This window comes from Eleutherodactylus coqui, chromosome 11 (assembly GCF_035609145.1).
Source record: "Eleutherodactylus coqui strain aEleCoq1 chromosome 11, aEleCoq1.hap1, whole genome shotgun sequence".
Taxonomy (NCBI): domain Eukaryota; kingdom Metazoa; phylum Chordata; class Amphibia; order Anura; family Eleutherodactylidae; genus Eleutherodactylus; species Eleutherodactylus coqui.
The window spans coordinates 134,905,344-134,928,692 of record NC_089847.1 but is presented as its reverse complement, the minus strand read 5'-3'; the positions used below and the strand labels follow the sequence as shown (position 1 = coordinate 134,928,692).

General features: G+C 50.4%; 1 protein-coding gene across 9 annotated transcripts in view; it reads right to left on the bottom strand.

Moving 5' to 3' along the window:
* The window catches only part of NAV2 (neuron navigator 2), a 352,103-nt gene that overhangs the window by 131,829 nt on the left and 196,925 nt on the right, over positions 1-23,349 (bottom strand). For 8 of the 9 annotated variants that reach the window (XM_066583580.1, XM_066583587.1, XM_066583577.1 and 5 more), the window contains exon 2: positions 4,878-4,995. In XM_066583580.1, the coding sequence (XP_066439677.1) occupies positions 4,878-4,995 (118 nt within the window). Of the gene's footprint in view, positions 1-4,877; positions 4,996-9,064; positions 9,164-23,349 lie in introns of those variants that run through there. The other variant, XM_066583584.1, reaches the window with a different exon arrangement.

The window sequence follows — 23,349 nt, the reverse complement described above, 5'->3', positions numbered from 1 at the left end:
GGATGTCACACATGCAGACGAGAAGGCCAGGAGAAGGGATGTCACACATGTAGACGAGAAGGCCAGGAGGAGAGATGTCACACATGTAGACGAGAAGGCCAGGAGAGGGGATGTCACACATGTAGACGAGAAGGTCAGGAGGGGGGATGTCACACATGTAGACGAGAAGGTCAGGAGGGGGGATGTCACACATGTAGACGAGAAGGTCAGGAGGGGGGATGTCACACATGTAGACGAGAAGGTCAGGAGGGGGGATGTCACACATGTAGACGAGAAGGTCAGGAGGGGGGATGTCACACATGTAGACGAGAAGGTCAGGAGAGGGGATGTCACACATGTAGACGAGAAGGTCAGGAGAGGGGATGTCACACATGTAGACGAGAAGGTCAGGAGAGGGGATGTCACACATGTAGACGAGAAGGTCAGGAGAGGGGATGTCACACATGTAGACGAGAAGGTCAGGAGAGGGGATGTCACACATGTAGACGAGAAGGTCAGGAGAGGGGATGTCACACATGTAGACGAGAAGGTCAGGAGAGGGGATGTCACACATGTAGACGAGAAGGTCAGGAGAGGGGATGTCACACATGTAGACGAGAAGGTCAGGAGAGGGGATGTCACACATGTAGACGAGAAGGTCAGGAGAGGGGATGTCACACATGTAGACGAGAAGGTCAGGAGAGGGGATGTCACACATGTAGACGAGAAGGTCAGGAGAGGGGATGTCACACATGTAGACGAGAAGGTCAGGAGAGGGGATGTCACACATGTAGACGAGAAGGTCAGGAGAGGGGATGTCACACATGTAGACGAGAAGGTCAGGAGAAGGGATGTCACACATGTAGACGAGAAGGTCAGGAGAGGGGATGTCACACATGTAGACGAGAAGGCCAGGAGAGGGGATGTCACACATGTAGACGAGAAGGCCAGGAGAGGGGATGTCACACATGTAGAAAGTTACGGTGCGTTTAGACCGAACCGTTACACCGTGCAACATAATTTTTGTGACCGATAAGCAGTTAGGCGGCTCATAATAACTTTAGTGCTGAATTCAGATATAACATCCGTTTTTTCTGCCACGTAAGGTTTTCCAGTTATGGGGAATAATGTCAGCCAATTGTTGTTGTATTTTTTGGAAATCTGCCGATACAATTCATCTAATAACCTTGCTTAATAATAATAATAAGAAAAGCGATTGTGTAACTATTCCACAATCATTGTTACACGCCGCGCACTGACTGGACACTATAAGGGTAGGTTTATGTAACATATAGGGGATGTATCCACTGCAGATCCTCCCCCAGTAAGCTGTCATTAATGATCTCTTGTTTTTACAGCTCATCGGTTAGACTAAATAAAGGAATCCAAATCATAAAACAAAAATACAGGTTTGGTATCGCTGCGTCCGTAAAAGCCCGCTCCATCAAAGTAACGCATCATTTACCCCGCAAGGTGAACGTCATCTGAAAAAAAAAATAATGGACGCCAGAAATACGCTTTTTTTGGTCATTCTGTCTCCAAGAAAAAACGCAATAAAAAGTGATCAAAAAGTGGTTTGTATGTAAAATGGTTCTCCGCTTAGAGCTTGTAGGAGTTTTTCAGTACATTATATGGTAGGTTAAATAGCACCATTGAAAAATACAACTCGTCCCGCAAAAAGCAACGAGCCCTCATACAGCGACGGCGATGGACAGGTAAAGGAGTTACAACTTAAAAAACAGCTTGGTCACTGAGGGGTTAAATAAGTTGACGAGGAGGCGCGCCGCTCATTCAGCTTTACCCGTGGAATCAGCAGGTCTGAATTTTACAGAAACATCGATGACTTTCATTTATGACATTTTAAAAAAAATATTTGTTGCCCAGTGCGAAAGTGAAGGAAGCCTCCTGTCTGACCGCGAGGCGACGGCGGAGCGACGGAACTAAAACCCATCGCTGGCTCGGTCCGGGGTCATACAGGAGTGTGATGTCAACTAGAAGTCAACGATGAATCTGCGCGACTAATCAGGCTGCAGGAGCGAACGAGCTGGCGGAGATGTCACCAGCTGGAGCGCACTAAATCGTGCCGTCTAAAAAGAGCATTTCTCAGCTTTGCGTGTGTACGTATGTATGTAGTTCTGTGCATGTGTGTACGCATGTATGTGGTTCTGTGCGTATGTATGTAGTTCTGTGCACATGTATGTATGTGGTTCTGTGCACATGTATGTGGTTCTGTGCACATGTATGTATATGGTTCTGTGCGTATGTATGTATATGGCTCTGTGCGTATGTATGTGGTTCTGTGCACATGTATGTGGTTCTGTGCACATGTATGTGGTTCTGTGCACATGTATGTGGTTCTGTGCACATGTATGTAGTTCTGTGCACATGTATGTATGTGGTTCTGTGCACATGTATGTGGTTCTGTGCACATGTATGTGGTTCTGTGCGTATGTATGTAGTTCTATGCACATGTATGTATGTGGTTCTGTGCACATGTATGTGGTTCTGTGCGTATGTATGTAGTTTTATGCACATGTATGTATGTGGTTCTGTGCGTATGTATGTATGTGGTTCTGTGCACATGTATGTGGTTCTGTGCACATGTATGTGGTTCTGTGCGTATGTATGTATATGGTTCTGTGCGTATGTATGTATATGGTTCTGTGCGTATGTATGTATATGGTTCTGTGCGTATGTATGTATATGGTTCTGTGCGTATGTATGTGGTTCTGTGCACATGTATGTGGTTCTGTGCACATGTATGTATGTAATTCTGTGCATGTATATGTACGTTTATGTATGTATGCATGTAATTCTGTGCGTATGTATGTGGTTCTGTGCACATGTATGTAGTTATGTGCACATGTATGTGGTTCTGTGCGTATGTATGTATGTGGTTCTGTGCGTATGTATGTATGTGGTTCTGTGCGTATGTATGTATGTGGTTCTGTGCGTATGTATGTATGTGGTTCTGTGCGTATGTATGTATGTGGTTCTGTGCGTATGTATGTGGTTCTGTGCGTATGTATGTATGTGGTTCTGTGCGTATGTATGTATGTGGTTCTGTGCGTATGTATGTATGTATGTGGTTCTGTGCGTATGTATGTATGTATGTGGTTCTGTGCACATGTATGTATGTGGTTCTGTGCACATGTATGTATGTGGTTCTGTGCACATGTATGTATGTGGTTCTGTGCACATGTATGTATGTGGTTCTGTGCACATGTATGTAGTTCTGTGCGTATGTATGTGTATGTTTATGTATGTATGCATGTAATTCTGTGCATATGTATGAATGTATGTATGTATGAAGTTCTATGCATATGTATGTAATTCTATGCATATGTATGTAATTCTGTGCATGTATATGTATGTTTATGTATGTATGCATGTAATTCTGTGCATATGTATGTTTGTACTGACTGCCACAGGCCCTACATTTAGCTTCGCAGATAATACCCGACAATGGAGTGCGGGACCGGCAGCTGGGAGGGTTCGCGCCCCCCTCCATATGGTGGACTGTGGGGTACATAGTTCACATGGTCACCCAGCAGTAGAACATTTTACACTACTGCCCCCCCTACAACCTCCTGCGGAGGCAGAGATGACACATGTGATGAAACTGTCCCCCGCACCGCCCAGTGCGATCCGTCACCACCGAGCCATCAGCGAATGGACAGCTGAGGGACAAGTCGAAACGGCGCTGAATTCTTGTATGGTGTTCATGACTCGACACATCAGCGATGCACAGGAAGCAACCTGCAAGGCCGGTCCAAGACGTCTGAAGAGGAGCGGGGAGCAGGCTGCGCTGACAAATCCCATCTCATAGGCAGCGCCAACTATCTGGAAAAGCCAAGGTTTTTTTTAACTATTAGTGAAAGGCTTTTACACGCAACGGTGGCGCCAACCGCCTGATCCGCCAGCAAACAGTCCTTCGGCGGATGATCGCAACTTTCTTGCTGCGCCAAAAATCCCTGCTGTCCGCGGCGCATCTCCTCGTGTGAAGAATAGCAACGATCAAGTATGGAGGAAGAGCGGTAACATGAATGCGCCTTCATCCCCCAAACTGCCTGAACCCGCCTGTGTGAAGGGGGCGTACACGAGCGCCACCTCTGTTGATCGACACTTCCTGCATCGCCCGGACTGCGCGGCGTAAATGGAGCCTATATAATGTGCCGATGCCATCCTGGAGGCGGGCGATACTCCAGCAGCAGGTGGCGCAAAAAATAAGTGACCTTTTCCAGGGGTGTGGCCTATATAAAGGGGCGGGGATAAATATATCCAGACCTTTGGGTTCAGAAACCCTAAATATATTCGCACCCACATATTACGAACTGGCCCTCTGTGCCCCCCGCTAACCCTCCAGCTTTATAAGCAGTCCGCCCGCCTGCACAGCTGCCATTATCAGATCAGAAAGACGTAAAGCCGGATCTGTCCCGTGGCGGAAACGAACGGCGCCCGGCAGACCCCTGACTATTGCGCGGTCCATTTAGCTTCTGTTAAGCCCTCCAGCATTTTCCCGGATGAAGTACGCAGCACGTTGCGCTATTTCATCCATCATTTGGTAGTGGATCGGCGCCGGACGCCGCAGATGTGAACAGCTTTACAGATTTTTTTCGTGTCCGTCAGTCTGTCGCGATCCGCAGACGCTCAGGGTTCGGCGCTGTAACCGACCGGACTGCGGCTAATCTTGCACAAAATGACCTCATCACATGGCAAGCGTTTTTTATGCGCCTTATTTTATGTCTACGGTCTCCGTATTTTTCGGCTGCGGTCCCGCTGTCTGCAGCGCATTGTACGTTTCCCCAGTTGTGCAGCAGAGGCAGGACAGACGGACCCCGTAACATCTTGTAGGGGGTCTTCGTCATGTTGTATCCTAACACAAAGGTCTGACTTACCCACAACCTGGATGATGTCTGCCAGCAGCACGCCGTCCGTCACATCCTGCTGCAGGTCTTTGATCAGACGCTTGTGCCCGGATTTCGCCAGGTAGTGGTTCGCCCAGTCCGTGTAAATCTGAAAGAGGAGAGAAACACAGGAGTGAATAAACGTGGGCGGCCGGCGGGCGCGTTAACATTCAGGACGGGCGCTACATCTCCAGTACCGAGGGCTTCTCTTCCGTGGCGCTCCCTGCCATCGCAGCTTAGGATGAGCGAGCCCGGCGGGCGTGAGACCAGGCGCTCGCCTCCAGCCGCAGGACATTGTGGGGAGATTAGCCGCTCCGTCCAACAGCAAAGTGCTAATATGTTTGTTTTCAAACTCCCCAATCACCACGTCGGCCGCTGCTGGGACCCCCCACGCCGAGCCCCCCCATAATGATCCCACTGCACAATGCCTGGCTGCTCCTGCCAGAAGCTGCCCATCCAGCCGGCACAGGCAGGTACATCATGAAGAGCAGGCAGCGCGGGTGCCAGGGAGATCGCTGCAGACCGCAAGTTAGAATTTTGAGGATCCCAACAAAACTGCATACTCGGCTCAACTAAACCTTCCCAACATAACTGTGCATACTCGGCTCAGCAACATCTCAACAAAACTGCATACTCGGCTCAACTAAACCTTCCCAACATAACTGTGCATACTCGGTTCAGCTACATCTCAACAAAACTGCATACTCGGCTCAGCAACATCTCAACAAAACTGCATAATTGGCTCAGCTACATCTCAACAAAACTGCATACTCGGCTCAGCTACATCTCAACAAAACTGCATACTCGGCTCAGCTACATCTCCCCAACATAACTGCGCATACTCAGCACAGTTACATCTCGACAAAACAGCATAGTCAGCTCAACTACATCTCCCCAACATAACCGTGCACCTTCAGCTGAGTGTGTGCGGTTATGTTGGGGGGATGTAGTTGAGCTGAGTGTGTGCAGTTATGTTGGGGAGATGTAGTTGAGCTGAGTGTGTGCGGTTACGTTCGGGAGATGTAGTTGAGCTGAGTGTGTGCGGTTACGTTGGGGAGATGTAGTTGAGCTGAGTGTGTGCGGTTATGTTGGTGAGATGTAGTTGAGCTGAGTGTGTGCGGTTATGTTCGGGAGATGTAGTTGAGCTGAGTGTGTGCGGTTATGTTGGGGAGATGTAGTTGAGCTGAGTGTGTGCGGTTATGTTGGGGAGATGTAGTTGAGCTGAGTGTGTGCGGTTATGTTGGGGAGATGTAGTTGAGCTGAGTGTGTGCAGTTATGTTCGGGAGATGTAGTTGAGCTGAGTATGTGCGGTTATGTTGGGGAGATGTAGTTGAGCTGAGTGTGTGCGGTTATGTTGGGGAGATGTAGTGGAGCTGAGTGTGTGCGGTTACATTGGGGAGATGTAGTTGAGCTGAGTGTGTGCGGTTATGTTGGGGAGATTCAGTCCAGCAGAACAGGCACAGGAGGGTCCACCAGTAGATGATTGGTGGGGGTCCATCACCGGTCAGCAGTGGAAGCAGACAGCGCTGTCACACTGCAGTGGCCAAGGTTGGTATTGCATTGAGTTCAGTATGAGCTGCGCCTGCATTATTAACCCGGACCACTGCAGAACAGACAGCGCAATCTACTTACTGTGCTCTCTATATTAATGCCGATGCCGAGAATCAGCGGAGACCCCCGAGCTGCGGACCCCCACCAGTCATCAACTAAAAAAAAAATGTGCAAACACCCAGACAACCACTTTAACCTTTTCACATCCAGACTCTCACATGCCGTCCGGTCCATAAAGGGGGTTGCTCCATGTAACATACTTGTCCCCCATCTACAGGGGGCAGTGTTTCTCAGCTCCAGTCCTCAGGGACCCCCCAACAGGTCAGGTCTTCAGGATTTCCTCAGTCTTGCACAGGTGATGTAATTATTGTCGGGGCCTCAGATATTGCCACAGGGGTTCTTACCATAGGATATCCTGAAAACATGACCTGTTGGGGTCCCTGAGGACTGGGATACCTATCTGATCAGTGGAGGTCTCACACTGGGACCCCCACGGACTTAGAAAGCGGGAGTCCCAAACGAATGGCGCGGTGGACACAGGTGCGCAGTGCAGCTCCAGTCATGTGGACCTTCGGGACCCCGCTCTGATATCAGTGGGACCCCAGTGGTCAGATCCTGTACATCCTGCAGGTCAGTGCCCTCCATACTGGGACGCTGGGGACCCCACTCTGTCTGACGCTCTACTTGCCCCCGTTCCTCCTTTCATATCACCCCTCCCTCCACATTATCTACTCCATTCGTTCCGGATAATGCAGAGTTAAGTCTGCGCACACAGAGAGCGCTCAGCGCACGGCGACCCGGTAATAAGACGCGAGTCCCCGAAGATACCGCAGTGTAAGATTCCAGGGACGCCCCGGCAGCAGGTACTCCGCCGCCCCACAACACCTGCCCGGAAACCTGAGGAACGAGTCACATAACCATCACCTTCCCGTGGAGGCCGCCGCTTCCAGGACGCTCAGTTACTTCATTGTCTCACTCCGGGGTGCGCTGCAGCTTTAAGACTGTGGTATATTTTTGAAATGTGATGTCATATTGTGCCGCTGTGCCAATGGGCAGGGAGTCACTGCTGATCGGGTACGGAGGGAAGCCGCTCTATGGTCATTATACAGTGACTGACCCCCCCAATTACTCAGTGTCACGTTACTGTAACGAATCCCCCCGAGTGGACTCCTCCGGGCACAGAGCTCTGACTCAGGCTCCGATGACTCAGCGCTGTCAGAGACCCCCGGTCCGGGCAGCGCAGCCCGCTATTGTCAGCTGTCACCACAGCCAACGCCATGAATACGAATGAATGACGGATCCCAAAGGTCACCGAGCGGCGGTCACTTCCAAGAAACCACGTAACGAGCTTGGGGACAAATCCCTATATTGTGTCCTGCACACACAGATGTAGCAGAGCTGAGTTTGTTAGCGAACACACACAAGCACGTTCAGTCCATGAGCTCTCGGAATCTACAGCCGGCCAGACGGACGGCACAACCATTACTTCTGAGAGCCGGTCACACATCGGTTTTCACGAGGATAGGTGGATAATATTCTGGTCCGATTTTGGGCTAAGACTCGCTGATTTAAGTCAATGCGGATGCAGAAATAACTAATTGGGTGGGCTTCAGGGGCTTACTGCCGACACAGAACTAAAACATACGGATGAGAAAGTCCAGTTTTTGAAGACACAACGGACAAGTTCTTCTAGAGTAACACGTCAGACATAGTCAGTGGGGTCCAGGGGCCGAGACCCCCCATCACTGACACCAAGGGGCCACAGCGCTCTCCCATGTGCACATGGCGGACATTCTGCAGAAAATCTGCATTAAAACCAGACACCGTTTGATGCAGATTTTAACCCGATTTTGGTGCGGCACTGCCCCCTCATTAAGAGGAGGACCGCAGCGCGAACAGCGACAATCCCATAAACGGATTCTAACTGAATGGAGGGCCAGCAAGCGTCCGTGTAGCGTCATTGTACGCGCCAGGACTCCATTTTTTCATCTGTTTAGGGGATTATCTATGGATTCGTTAAAAACGGAAACCCAGACACGAACAGAGCGCGAGACTGCGTTCACACTTCCGTTACTTTTTCGTCCTTCTGTTCTGTCGTGGTGTTTGACGGCACCGGCCGACTTCGATGGGTTCCATCCGGTTTACGTCATTTTACTGGAGACAATAATGCAGCACGCTGCGCCATTTTCCCCAGCGTTTATCATGGAAACCATGATGGAACATAACAGAAGTGTGAACGCAGCCTTAAAGGGGATTTTCAGGATAGGTCATCAATACGGGATTCATGGAGGTCCGCTGCTCAGGATCCTCGTCGATCAGCTGGTAGCCCTGAACGCAGATAGCGCTGTCCATACTGCAGTGGCACGGGCTGGTATTGCATTCTAGTACCGATTCAGGCTGCTGCAATGTAGTCAGCGCCATTTGTTTTCATCGCTGTCGCCCATTGACAGTGGGCTGGGAGAACAGCTGATCAGAGGGGATCCTGAGCGACAGACCCCCACCCATCAACTACTGACCTATCCTGAGGATTAGTCATGGACAGTAAGGGTCCCGGACCCCCTTCAATCCTCTGCCTGAAAACAAACAAGAAGCAGACGACAGACAGACGCGGGCGACACGAAGCTTACTCGTTTATAATGGTTGAAGGAAATTTTACTCCCGTTCCGCTCAGGGACCCAAAACCTCAGGCTGGCGGGCATGGCGGCGCCCCGGAGAGAGCGAGCGGCCTCCTGCTCCCCTCGCTCACATACTGCGGACTTCCCGGCAGCTCGGGGTAATTTTAGCCCTGAACTGAGTAATCAGATGAGGTTACACTTCAGGGTCTCTGGGATTACATGGGTGGGCAGCCCACCCGCCCCTCTGCGTTCTCTGCCATGTGCCAACCAATGACACAACGCTTCCGGCTCCCACATGGTCCTTACCTTCATGCGGCCGCAGCTGTAAAACACGTAAACCCCAACAAGTAATGCCCGCCTATGTACTCCTTATGGAGACCTTCAGGTATTCCAAACCAATACCTGTTATATGCGCCAATCACGGCTAAGCGGAGGCCGCACGCTACAGTAGATCGCCTCAACCACAGCATATTGGTGGTGGCCAGCCCGTTACAGTAGACACCCCCCTGCGTAACATATAGGCGGTGGCCGCACGCTACCGTAGACCGCCTAACACGCAGCATATTAGTGGTGGCCGCACAGTAGACAGCTTCACGCCAATATGCCGACAGCAGAGGGGTTTTACACGGATCTCTACACTTGGATGGGATTTCTTGGTCCGCCCTGACCGCTATTCAAGAAAACCGATCACCCGCACGGCGTCCTACAAATTACCACCATACTAGAGCTGTGTGCTCGGAACGGAGGCTGCACAGTAATGCAGTCATATACAGCCGCCCTCAGCGCTTTACTTGCCAAGGACCAGATGACACACTGCTGGACCCGTCCTTAAAGGGAATGTATCGCTTGTATTGGTTTTACTGATTAGAATCAGAAAGTGAAAACATTTTCCATTTTATTTCATCTTTTTTTTTCTAGTTGTCCATTTTTTATTCTCTTCTGTACGCGGCCATGGGGGCGGCCCTCTGGCCTGTATGCGGCCATGGGGGCGGCCCTCTGGCCTGTACGCGGCCATGGGGGCGGCCCTCTGGCCTGTACGCGGCCATGGGGGCGGCCCTCTGGCCTGTACGCGGCCATGGGGGCGGCCCTCTGGCCTGTACGCGGCCATGGGGGCGGCCCTCTGGCCTGTACGTGGCCATGGGGGCGGCCCTCTGGCCTGAGCTGCAGTTAACAGCATTTGGAGATATGCTTTACAGCAGCTTCATGGGTCGTAGATAGGGATGAGCGAGTATACTCGCTAAAGCACTACTCGTTCGAGTAATGTGCCTTAGCCGAGTATCTCCCTGCTCGTCCCTGAAGATTCGAGAGCCGCCGCAGCTGGCAGGTGAGTCGCTGTGGGGAGCGGGAGGGAGAGAGAAATCTCCCCTCCGTTGCTCCCCGCTCTCCCCCGCAGCTCCCTGCTCCGCGCCGGCCCCCAAATCTTTAGGGACGAGCAGGGAGATACTCGGCTAAGGCACATTACTCGAGCGAGTAGTGCTTTAGTGAGTATACTCGCTCATCCCTAATCGTAGATACAATGAATAGAAGGGGACCCAATTAATTCTATGGTGGATTGTTGTGGGCATGCTCTGTGACTTGTGCAGGGAGAGGAGTAGGTATGCTGTGACCATCACATACAGATTTCTATGTGATCATGTTGCCAGCATGTGCTGGAGGGGGGGGGGGCTCTGACCACTGAATGCTAGACCTTGTGTTACCTCTATATAGGTGTCACCTCAAAGTATAATCATGTCTTTGATAATACGAAGGTATTTTCTCTATGGAACAGGTAGTGTCAGACTATTAGCCTAGTGGTCAGTGTGCAGGGAGGTGGAGGAGGTGAGCTGTGCACACCACCTATTGCGAATGGTGGATCCTGTGTTATCTCTCAGTGTAATCCTGCCTGAGATGCTGAAAGGACATATCCTATATCCGCAGCCTGGTAATTTATGCTGCAGATGATGATGGAGTGGTTTTCAGCTTAGTTTGCTACAATGTATCAGTGCAGGTAAAATGTATCAGCCTGACGTTCAGACTGTATCAAATGGTAGTAAACAGTCAGAAGCGACTCATCTCCTGGTGAAGGTGCGCTAGATGGCGGCTCTTGTACTTTAGGGACCTATGACACGGGATGGAATTCGTCCACGCGGATATTCCTGCGTCTCAAGGTTATCGCTGTGGGGCTTCAATTCCTTAGTAGATAAGGCTTTCTGCCGCGGTATTAAGGGCATCTTGCGGAATTGTTGCTGCGGATGCAGGAGTTACAATACTGCAATTAAAGTCTGCAAAGGAAAAAAATGCAACAAATCCCCCAAGAGGTTCCGCAGTAAAAAATGCAACAAAATCCGCACTAATTAGCAATCTGTACCTGCGCCGCTTCCTGCGGACAATCCCGTCCCGCGTGAAAAGCTCTATTTCCGACTGCCCTTATTATAAACGTCTTAAACAATTACACGTGAATCTGCCTTCACAACTGAAGACGACGGTCGGGTTTCTTGACATCAATTAAGCGATTCCATTCTGAGACCTGTTAAACGTAATGTAATAAGCCGCTGAGTTGCCATCTGTGCAGCAGATGCGTTGCTTATTACGGTCTGTCTACGAGGACGGATATCGCAATCTGTCTTGTACCGCACGGATCTTCAAGGTGAAGGGAAACATAAATACAGCCAGATTCCAATAATCCAGAATTCCAGAGGGCGCGCCGGATTATCAGAGATCCCTAAGAGTGCTGGACAGGTGAGCGACTTGCCGCTTCGCGCCCTGCGGCGGCGGTCTATTCACCCCGAGCTTGAGGTTTCCAACAATTATTCCGGCAATAAGCGGCCCGTATAAAGGTGCCTATAGATGATATATGTTCCTGCATGCTCCTCGTGATGGGATCTCTGAGTCTCCCGGGGGGCTCCATGTCAGACCCCCGGCGGTGCCGATCCATCAACCAATCAGGATTACTTTGGTTACATATTGCTTGGGCTGGATACACTCTCAATGTAAAGGCCGAAATCCGCCGTAAATCCAGACAAAATCTGCAACACTGGCTATGGATTTGGTGCGGACGTATTGCAGATTCTCCATGCAGACATCCGCGCCGTGTGAACAGAGACTAATTGACATACCGCAGGTTTAAATTCAGCACCGCAGCGTCACCGGGATTCTGAAACGCTCATCCACTTTGCTGCTACTGTAAATGCTGCAGACCGTATGAAAAGTCCGAAACCCATCCACCTCGCCCTAGGGGGTCCGTAAGGTCTCTTCTCCCCGTATCAGGAGACCAGAGCTATAAATGGGGGCCTAGTTAAGGATTTTGCGTCTGGCTGGGTCTCCACTTATATCCGCACACCCGGAGGGAGGAGGAATGACCCCTCTTGTAAGAAGCCGGAATAAGGTGAATTCCTGAGCAAACACCCTGAGAGGCCTCCGCAGCCCTTGTGATGACTCTGGAGGCCGGCGGAGTTACCAGCAGTCTTTAGTGACATCTGAATGATCAAAGGCCTGACACTACTGATTCTTATCAGACCAGGGCTGAAGACCCCAACAGGAAGGAGATCTCCAGGACCCTCTCACCTGACTACAAGTGATCTCCACTAATCCTCAGCTCGGACCACTTCAAAGGGAAGTTTTGGGCTGCCGGCTCAGGACATTGTTGGAGGATTAGTACAAGTTCATGTCTGAACTCGCTGCTATCAAGATGGGTTTTATATTAGAAGCACTAATGCCAACACTTTAATGTGCAAACATGCGGAAGCATCTCATGCCGGAAAGGTATTCTAGGGGCATGAAGGTGGAGCCCGAGCCCGAGGGGACTCCATGATCTCTGCTGACTTGGGGCCCTTTTACATGGGCAGATAAATCGTTCAGAGTCCCGCATCCAGCGATTATCGCTTGGTGTAAAGGCACGCCCCGAATGAACAACGAACGAGAATTCATTCGCTTCTTGTTCATCATTCAGTTTCTACATGCAGAAAACTGATCAACGATCGGCCGTGTAAACAAGCAGTTGGTCATCTATGAACGACAGCCTGTTTACTGAGACTGGAATGATTACCCCAGGCCCGCTCTACCTTCATTCATGAGCAATGCTTGTTCCTGTGTAAAAGCCCAGGAATGATCATCGCTGGGACGACCTGTTGGGAATCTGCACCCGACAGATTGTTCCATGTAAGGCCTCATGTCTATGGGCTAGGTATATTCCGCATTCGGGAGCCCACAGCGGAATCAGACCCTGCCCGAGGTCCCTACTAACCTGTCCGAGTCTTCGGGTTTTTTTGGTACGGCGGATGCGTGCGGAAGTGCAAACACCTCAATGGAAGCAGTCCGTGCGAGAACCACACTGAAATAGAGCAGGCTGCGATTTGATTCAGCTAGTTGAATCCACCTAACAGTTGCCTTGTCAATCCCAGATTTGGTCATTTTTTTCAATAAGTATGGTATGAGATACTTTATCAAATGCTTTACTAACGTCAAGATATACTATATCCACCGCATTTCCTTGATCAACCCAGATTCGTCTGGCATGACTTGTTTGTTACAAACCCATGCTGGCTCTGGTTAATTACTGCATTTTCAACCAAGTTACTTGCATACATGCTGTTTAATAATTTGTTCCAAGATCTTTCTCGGTATAGAAGTCAGGCTCACAGGCCTGTATTTTGCTGGATCCACCTTCTTCCCTTTTTTGAAGATAAGGACAAGATTTGCTCTTCTCCAATCCTCTGGGACTTCTCCTATTCGCCACGAATTTTCAAAGATTATAGCGAGTGGCTCAGCAATAACCTCCGCTGCTTCCTTTAGTATCCTAGGATGTAATTGATTTGGACCTTGAGACTTGAATTCATTTAAATTACCTAAGTGTTCCCTCACAATCTCTCTGCTTATAGATAGTCTGCATTCTTTTAGTCCCCCAATAGTACAGGGAAGATCAGTTGATGTTCCATCTACTCTCTGAGAGAAAACAGATACAAAATAGAAATTTAAAAGTTCAGCCTTCTCAACAACATTCACCATTTTCAGGCTGGATTCACATGAACATATATCGGGGGTAGGATGGAAGAGCCAGGAGCAGGAACTGAGCTCCCGCCCCCTCTCTGCCTCCTCTCCGCCCCTCTGCACTATTTGCAATGGGGAGAGGTGGTGGGACGGGGGCAGGGCTAATTTGCTGAATTTAGCCCCACCCCCGCCCTGCCTCCTTTCATTGCAAATAGTGCAGAGGGGTGCAGAGGGGCGGAGAGGAGGCAGAGAGGGGGCGGGAGCTCAGTTCCTGCTCCTGGCTCTTCCATCCCCCCCCCCCCGCAGATGAGGATGACGTGAAAACCGAGCCGATATACGTTCGTGTGAATCCAGCCTCATCTTGTAAGCATCCAATAGTATCTTTGACTTTTCTTTTGCTTTTGACCCCCAAATCTTTTTTTATTGCTTTTGGCCTCTCTTACAAACCTCAATTCATTATTAACTTTATCTTTTCTGACACTTGCCCTACAGTTTCTGCAAACCCCATTATATTCCTCTTTAAATATTTCTTCCTCTTTCCATTTGATAAACATGTGTTTCTTCCTCTCTAACATGTGTACAAGTTCTGTGTTCATCCATCCTGGTCTCTTTAAATGCTTCCCAACCACCCTTACTCCCTCAACCATTCCCCCCCTGTTGGTAAAAATTAGGTCCAAGACAGCAGATCCCCTTGTTTTCTCTTCTACCTTCTGGAAGATAAAGTTGTCACCAGGAGCGGATAAGAATCTGTTGGATCCATTACTTTTACCTGAGAGATTCCCAACCAATGTCTGGATGGGTAAAATCTCCCATGATCACTATGTTGGGCTTCTTTGAGAGCTTGGCCATCTGATGCAGACAGAGTTCCTCCATATCTTCTGCTTGTCCAGGTGGTCTATAGTAAATGCCCACAATGGTGTCCTTTCTGTTGTTCTCTCCTTGTATTCTTACCCAAACAGTTTCTACAGAACTCCCAGCTCTGAAGCTTGGATCTCTGTGGAGATGAATGTTTTCCTAACATACAACACAACACCTCCCCCCCTTTATTAGGTCTCCTACTTATAAATACATTGTATCCTTCAAGCCTTGTATTCAATCATGTGTATCATCCCACCAAGTTTCCATGATGCCTATGGGCTCCTGTCCACGGGCGTAGCGATATCCCGCAACAGATCTCCGCTGTGGGAGCCGCCACCAGGGAGCAGGGGAGAACTGATGGTTCTCCGCGCTGAGCCTATTTGACAGATAGGCTCACCGCGCAGAATCGCGGCAATTCGCAGCATGCTGCGATTTAAATCCCGCAAGTGGAGAATTGCTATGATTCTCCACTCACGGACAGTGGGACTGCGCTTTCCATAGTAAGTCTATGGAAAGAGTTCACTGCGTTCCCCGCGATAATCCAGCCACAGGGAACGCAGTGAAAATTCGCCCGTGGACAGGAGGCCTATGGCTGAGTGATCGTACTCAAAGAGTGGCCATAAATGGCTGCACATCCAAGTGGAGGAATGTATCAAGTGGGGAACCACAAGGCTCTGTCCTCGGCCCAGTGTGGGTCAACTTTGTTATAAATGATCTGGAGGAGGGAATTGATGGAAAACTGATCAAATTTACCGACGACACAAAGCTAGGAGGGATAGCGAACACTAGGGAAGAGACGTCAAAAAGATCTAGACAAGCTTGCATAGTGAACAGCGACTAACAGAATGGTGTTTAACAAGGAGAAACGCAAAGTCCTACATCTGGGCAAGAAAAATACATACAGAATGGGAGGAATTGGACTAAGCAGCAGCACATGTGAAAAAGACTTGGGTATACTAATAGATCATAGACTGAGCATGAGTCAACAATGTGATGCAGCAGCCAAAAAGGCAAACACCATTCTGGGATGTATTAAGAGAAGCATAGAGTCTAGATCACGTGAGGTCATTATCCCCCTCTACTGTTCCTTAGTCAGACCTCATCTGGAATACTGGATCCAGTTCTGGGCACCCCACTTTAAAAAAGACATAGACAAACTGGAGCAAGATCAGAGAAGAGTTTGAGCGGTCTGCAAATCATGTCCTATGAGGAACGGTTAAAGGATCTGGGAATGTTTAGCAGAAGAGAAGGCTGAGAGGAGACTTAATAGCGGTCTACAAATATCTGAAGCGCTGTTACAGTACAGAGGGATCAGCCCTATTCTCATCTGTACAAGGAAAGACTAGAAGCAATGGGATGAAACTGAAAGGGAGGAGACACAGATTAGATATTAGACAGTGTGGGTGATCAATGAGTGGAACAGGTTACCACAGGAGGTGGGGAGTTCTCCTTCAATGGAAGTGTTCAAACAAAGGCTGGACAGACATCTGTCTGGGATGATTTAGTGATCCTGCACTGAGCAGGGGGGTGGACCCGATGACCCTGGAGGACCTGATGACCCTGAAGGTCCCTTCCAACTCTACCATTCTATGATTTCCGCATCCAAAGATCCGCAAATCATATCTACATGCTTTAATTCAGGTGCAGACCCCCATGTTTCCCTATGGGCGGCTGAAACTGCGGATCATCCTCAATTCATATCCACCTGTGGACATTGGGACAAAAAATGACCTTACCGCTGTTATACTGGACCGCTGAAGACTCAGTCAGAGCAATCCAGGGGCCAACTGGACATCCTTGTGGATGAGGACTTTCATTGACAAATTTCTAACCCTGCTGGTCATCGAGCGCTGGGGAATATGTTCAGCTCTGCTACCGCCTCCGTTATTATGCATGGAGTGTATGTTGGTATACAAGCAGCTACAGAGAATGGTATTAAAGGGGTTCTCTTGGCTGGATGGTACAACTCAGATACAAAAGACTTGGGAAAAACTTTTTTAAGTGTCCCCTTAGTCGTACCATTGTGATAAACCAGAGATGATATTCAATACATGCTGATGGGATCCAAACTACACATACAAGCATTCTCCCCAGCCAGCGGCGCCCCCTCTTGGTCAGTGAGAAGCCCCAAGAGGTCTCATATGTCAGCAGCCCCCGACCCCTTGGAATCAGAGGGAAAAGTCCGGTCCTACGGATGCCATGTGAGCGTGTTCAGCACTTGACGGGTAGAGGGTGCTTCACTCTGCCCCCTAAGACCCCCTAATATACAAGCGTCCATCCAGACGAAGAGCAATTAAAATAAAATCACCAATCCATTTCCGTCCTCCAACCGTCCCGGGAGTAGTGAGAGAACAAAACTCTGCAGGAACTAAATGGGCATCTCAAGGCCACTGAAGGCTAATTTAATAGGTGCCAGCAGAGAAGAATGGAGCCGCCGGACTATTGTCAGATGCCATTTAATTAATGTTACAGAGCCCAGCTGTCCGCCGGCCCCTCGGCGCGGCCTCCTACGTGGAGCTAAGAACCCGAGTGTTTGAGCCATCAAAAAATGTGCCCAGAGTGTCTTTAAGTCCCTAATCCGCACCAATGAAATTCCCGGCAGTCGCTCTCTGACTTGTGAGGGATTTTACACAGATTAGTCTGAAAACAGAGAAGTAAGCAGAACTCGGAAAAGCCAAAGCTTTCAACTCCGAAGACAAGAGCTTTGGCTCCACTTCCCACTGATGTAAGTCCAAGCATCGTCGGGAGGAGACATTGCGTGCGAAGTGGGAGATCTTCAGCCCTGCGCTACACTTAGCGGATAATACACCGATCCCCGATACGCCAGTAGATCGCGGCAGCTGGCCGCACGGCGCCGATAAGCGCTGACAGTGGTGTCTGGTCTCAGCTGAACGCCTTGGGATCCTCGCCTCCTTCCACCCTCATACAATCATCCGGTCTGCATCTCGCTACGAAACGCAATCTGACAGAGCGGGCAGCTGAACACTGAACTTCTGATCCGCCATTTGTAAGCGCTGACCTAACATATTACCGAGGTACACTGACTGGCGCTTTATTACACCCCTGACCCGCTCATGATTGGCGCTTCCCTGTATAGAAATTACCCCTGGGACCCCGGAGTGCAGCATAAAGTCACATGACAAGTTTTCCGTGGATCCGTTTGTGTGAATCCACATTAGATGGGAAAATCCAGCGATCGGAGCGACTTCCAACGAGGCCGGTCATCGGTGCTGGACTAGCCAGGGTCCCACTGCCAACTGCGCGGGGGGGGGGTGTGTTTACTCATGTAACAGTGTAGAGAGTATACAGAGAATGGCGCGATCGAGGAAAACATCCAGTGACAGGGGATCCTGTGGATGAAAATAACTGAAAGGGGTCGGAGGAGGATGTCAGGAATCCGCCACAATGTATATATGGAAAAAAGTATCCTACCTCCCTGACTTTCTCCCCTTTCGAAAATTCAAAATACCCATAGAGGTGACCCAACTCTTAATACCAGATATACATCTAGATGTACGGCGAGCCAAAGGCATCACTAAGGTTCAGGGTTTATATGAAGGACCAAGGGTGAAATCCTTCACACAACTACATGAGACGCACCAATTACCGCACAAAGAATGTTACAGATAGGACAATCTTTCATCATTAGACTGCAGCCTTGTCACAGAACATGGAAACCTTTAATTTAACCACAGAAATCAGGCTAAAGGTATTCCCAAAGCCGACAGCATCATCATCACCTCCCCATCCACTCGACGGCTCCAAATGAATTGGGTAAAAGACCCCCAAGACACTCTCAGTACAGACCAGGGGCGATGGCTTTACAACCCCACCTTAAGACGCCCCGCTGTACGGATGATACTTGACTCCATATCCTTTAGCCAAATTTTCACCCCAGCATTCCAATATTTGCTGGTGATGTCAGAAATAAATTGGTTCACGGTTACATATATGGCGGTCATGTGAACCTCTATGGGATCAGGTACACTTAGCGTTGTGGTTGATTTTGCACTCTAACCTTAATTGGAACCCAGGTGTGGCCCTCTTATCATTGGGTATGGAAAACTGCACCGAATGCACAACTCGCCGTTCCTCCGCACGGATGGTATAACAGCGGGCGACCAGTTCCAGCGCCATTGTGTCTAAGAGAAACAGAAAGACTCCAGCGGGCAAAAGAGCGCAAAACTTGTATCACTGAGCAGCGGAGAAACATCTCCTGGTCAGCTGGGTCCGGATGTCTGGACGCGGGCGGTTGGGCATGTTGGTTGGACTCCTCTACTCTATGTATATGATTATCTCGGTTGTCTCCTGCAACCTGCCACTTGGGTATTACTGCAGCATCTGCCTGCTACACCGCAGTCCTGCAGTCCTGCGGGTCATGGCACAGCTGGGTAATGCGGTGTATACAGCTTCTAGGATGTAATATTGGGGATGAGGCCGTTGGCAGCTCCCAGCACTCTGAATGTGCCGAATATTAACACGCCGCGCCCCACATTCCTCAGTATAACGTAAATCTTTCGCAGCCGCCGATGGCTTTCATTCTGCAGGTGAATATCAGCGTATATAATAGACGGGTGGGGGGGGGGGGGGGCTCCCTGACACCCCGCACGACAATCACTACTCGCTCCATAAAGGAGCGCTGTTAGCGGCCCGCGCCACATTAGCCCAGAAGGCACGGGGAGATAAGGGTATTACAGAGACATGTGAAGTAGGAGGGGGACGCCGCATGTAAATCACAGCAGTATCCTGTTCGCTGTGATAAACCGCGGGACGTCTTCAGCGGGATCAAGTCTTAATTCCTTTCCGGTTTAATGTGATCGCTGCTTCTCCGTCCAGACATCCGTCTAATGTAAAGCGCTGATCCGGGATATCGGGACCCGAAGCGCTCAGAACATATACAACGCTTCCCGCAGTCTGCAAGGGGCTTGGGGGGCAATTTATAGGGCATCTCCACAGATTTGGCGCGGCGGCGGACTGCGCTAGCCATTGCTTCTTCACCTGCAAAGTCGCATAACAGAGTCTAACGACCTCGCGGTTTCGCAGGTGAGACGGCTCGTTTCCAGCTAAATCACGCAATTAGCAATCCATGTAAGACCCGTGGACGCACCCGGCCACAAAGATTTGGGCGTAAATGTTGCAAGGGGTTGTAAACTATTGCTGACTTGGGACGGACTCAGACGGCCGTAATTAACTGCATGCCGCCTGCAAAAGACACGTGCAGAGCATGCAGCCAGTATGCGATGACGCTGCGTACTTGCTGCACGCCGCCAGAGACCATGCGCTATCATGGTGCGTAAATGTGTATAATATGCACCAAGATAGAACGTGCTGCAATTCGTGTGAGCGGCGACATGGCAGATTGATACAGCATATTCTATGCGCAAAACCCATGCGTGGAATACACTAACAACACGTTCGAGTAAGAGCCCTCAAGTTTAGGACAGGCCATCAATGGTAGATCAGTGCGGGCTTGTCACCAAGGATTCCTGTTGATTAGCGAAAAACTGGGCCTTTGTGCTCATGCTGGAAGCAAATAGCTCCATTCCCACTACAGTGGACAAGCTTGGTACTACAGGCAATACAGCCAAGGGAACTTGGCCCACAATACCCAAGCCGGCCCTCTTCAGTGAGAATGGAGCCGCCTGCATCCTGCAGAAATCAGCTCAGCACATGAGCCCAAAAGCTCAGCTTACAGCGGATGGGTGGGGGTCCCAGGTGGCAGACCCTGACAGATCTACTATTGATGCCTTATCCTAAGGATAGGCCCTTAATAGTTTATAACTGGAAAACCCCTTTAAAGGGCCTTTTACATGGACTCATGCATACGCTGCAGGGATAGATGATGGCTGGTGTGATTGTTTGGGCCCCGTGCAGGTCGCATCTTGTCGGAGCGCATCCTGTTTAGAAGGAGACATGCTGCCAAAAAGTGATTCTTTTTTGGCCCACATAAAGATGCGATCGGCTGACACGCGAGTGGTTGCATGTCTGTCAGCTGATTGCTACCTTGTTTAGACAGGACAATAATCCAGAATAAATGTGCCTACAATCAGCCCTTACATACCGCCCCTGTAATAACCGCTGTACGGCCGCGAGAGATGCCAGGTTGTTGGTGGCCTAAATGTTACAAGACCCAAATTCTACATAAAGATTGGCTAAGATATTTCTAGGTTGTTGAAGCCCCTCCCCCGAGGAACGTCTGTGTTTAATGTGAATAGGTATTTCCCCTTTCATGCAATATAAAGAAAATCTATAGTGCAGATAAACACACTATGCTGACAAAAGTATTGGCCCCCCCAGCGGTCCGGTGATGTGTGAGCATCAGGTATAAAGAAGAGGATCCCACAAGAGACCCCAGTACAGAAACCATCAGATGCCACCAGGTGGAGAGCTGACAACGGGATCTGGTGGTGGGATGTCACCGGGGGTAGAGCCGACAACGGAGTCTGGTGAGGGATGTCACCAGGGGTAGAGCCGACAACGGGGTCTGGTGGGGGGAGGTCACCAGGGGTAGAGCTGACAACGGGGTCTGGTGGGGGGAGGTCACCAGGTGTAGAGCCGACAACGGGGTCTGGTGGGGGGATGTCACCAGGTGTAGAGCCGACAACGCGGTCTGGTGGGGGGAGGTCACCAGGGGTAGAGCTGACAACGGGGTCTGGTGGGGGGAGGTCACCAGGTGTAGAGCCGACAACGGGGTCTGGTGGGGGGATGTCACCAGGTGTAGAGCCGACAACGGGGTCTGGTGGGGGATGTCACCAGGGGTAGAGCTGACAACGGGGTCTGGTGGGGGGATGTCACCAGGGGTAGAGCTGACAACGGGGTCTGGTGGGGGGATGTCACCAGGGGTAGAGCTGACAACGGGGTCTGGTGGGGGGATGTCACCAGGGGTGGAGCCGACAGCGGGGTCTGTTGGGGGGATGTCACCAGGGGTGGAGCCGACAACGGGGTCTGGTGGGGGGGATGTCACCAGGTGTAGAGCCGACAGCGGGGTCTGTTGGGGGGATGTCACCAGGTGTAGAGCCGACAGCGGGGTCTGTTGGGGGGGATGTCACCAGGTGTAGAGCCGACAACGGGGTCTGGTGGGGGGATGTCAACAGGTGTAGAGCCGACAACGGGGTCTAGTGGGGGGATGTCACCAGGTGTAGAGCTGACAAGGGGGTCTGGTGGGGGAATGTCTCCAGGTGTAGAGCCGACAACGGGGTCTACTGGAGGGATGTCACCAGGTGTAGAGCTGACAACGGGGTCTGGTGGGGGGGATGTCACCAGGTGTAGAGCTGACAACGGGGTCTGGTGGGGGGGATGTCACCAGGTGTAGAGCTGACAACGGGGTCTGGTGGGGGGGATGTCACCAGGTGTAGAGCCGACAACAGGGTCTACTGGAGGGATGTCATCCGGTGTAGAACTGACAACGGGGTCTGGTAGGGGGATGTCACCAGGTGTAGAGCTGACAACTGGGTCTGATGGTGGGAGGTCACCGGGTGTAGAGCCGACAGCGGGGTCTGGTGGGGGATGTCACCAGGTGTAGAGCTGACAAGGGGGTCTGGTGGGGGAATGTCACCAGGTGTAGAGCCGACAACGGGGTCTGGCGGGGGGATGTCACCGGCCAATCAGTACAGACATCGCAGCTTCTGCACCTTCCAGAATCCAGTGTTGGTCATGGTATTGGTAGATGGAAGCCATCCGATGTGTGCGGTGCCATCACGGTCAGGGAGACCTCGTAAACTGACAGAACGTGGACAACGAAGCCTTGTAGGAGCTGTGAAGACATCACACACCGTCTGCCCTCGCTCAGGAGGTCTCACAGGACATTGGAACATCCAGTAGTACCAGAACCATCCGTAGGGAACGGCATGTGAAGGGTTACAATGGACGAGCGGCGGCACACAACACAGCAGAACTAAATTTTGCAGCTTCTTTACCTAAGAAACTGGCATGAAAGCCTTTCCTAACTCCCCGCAGCGGCAATGACTCAAAGGAGTGCGGTTTGAGGAGTAATAACTTTGCAAAGATGTTTCCGTCAGAAGAGACCGACAATGAGCTTTCATCAGCGCTCTTAGATGCGGCCTTGAGACGAATACATGAAGCACTGGCCCTTTAAGACGTTACACGTGAGCTTCCAGCCAGTAAGGGGAACTCCAGCGGTCGGTCGGGTACAAGCGGCACACCTGGGACAGGTAATAACACTACACAAATCAGTTGGAAATCACCCGATAACAGCCGCCATAAAACCTTTCACCTTAACGACCATCACGTCTCACAAACAGCAAACAGCCTCGTTATGTTATCAGCAGTGAAGTCGTTATTCCAGTATACTGCTGTCCTGTAATAAGATGGGACTGATATCAGACACTCCCCTTATATAACACAGCTGTCCTGTAATAAGATGGGACTGATATCAGACACTCCCCTTATATAACGCTGCTGTACTGTAATAAGATGGGACTGATATCAGACACTCCCCTTATATAACGCTGCTG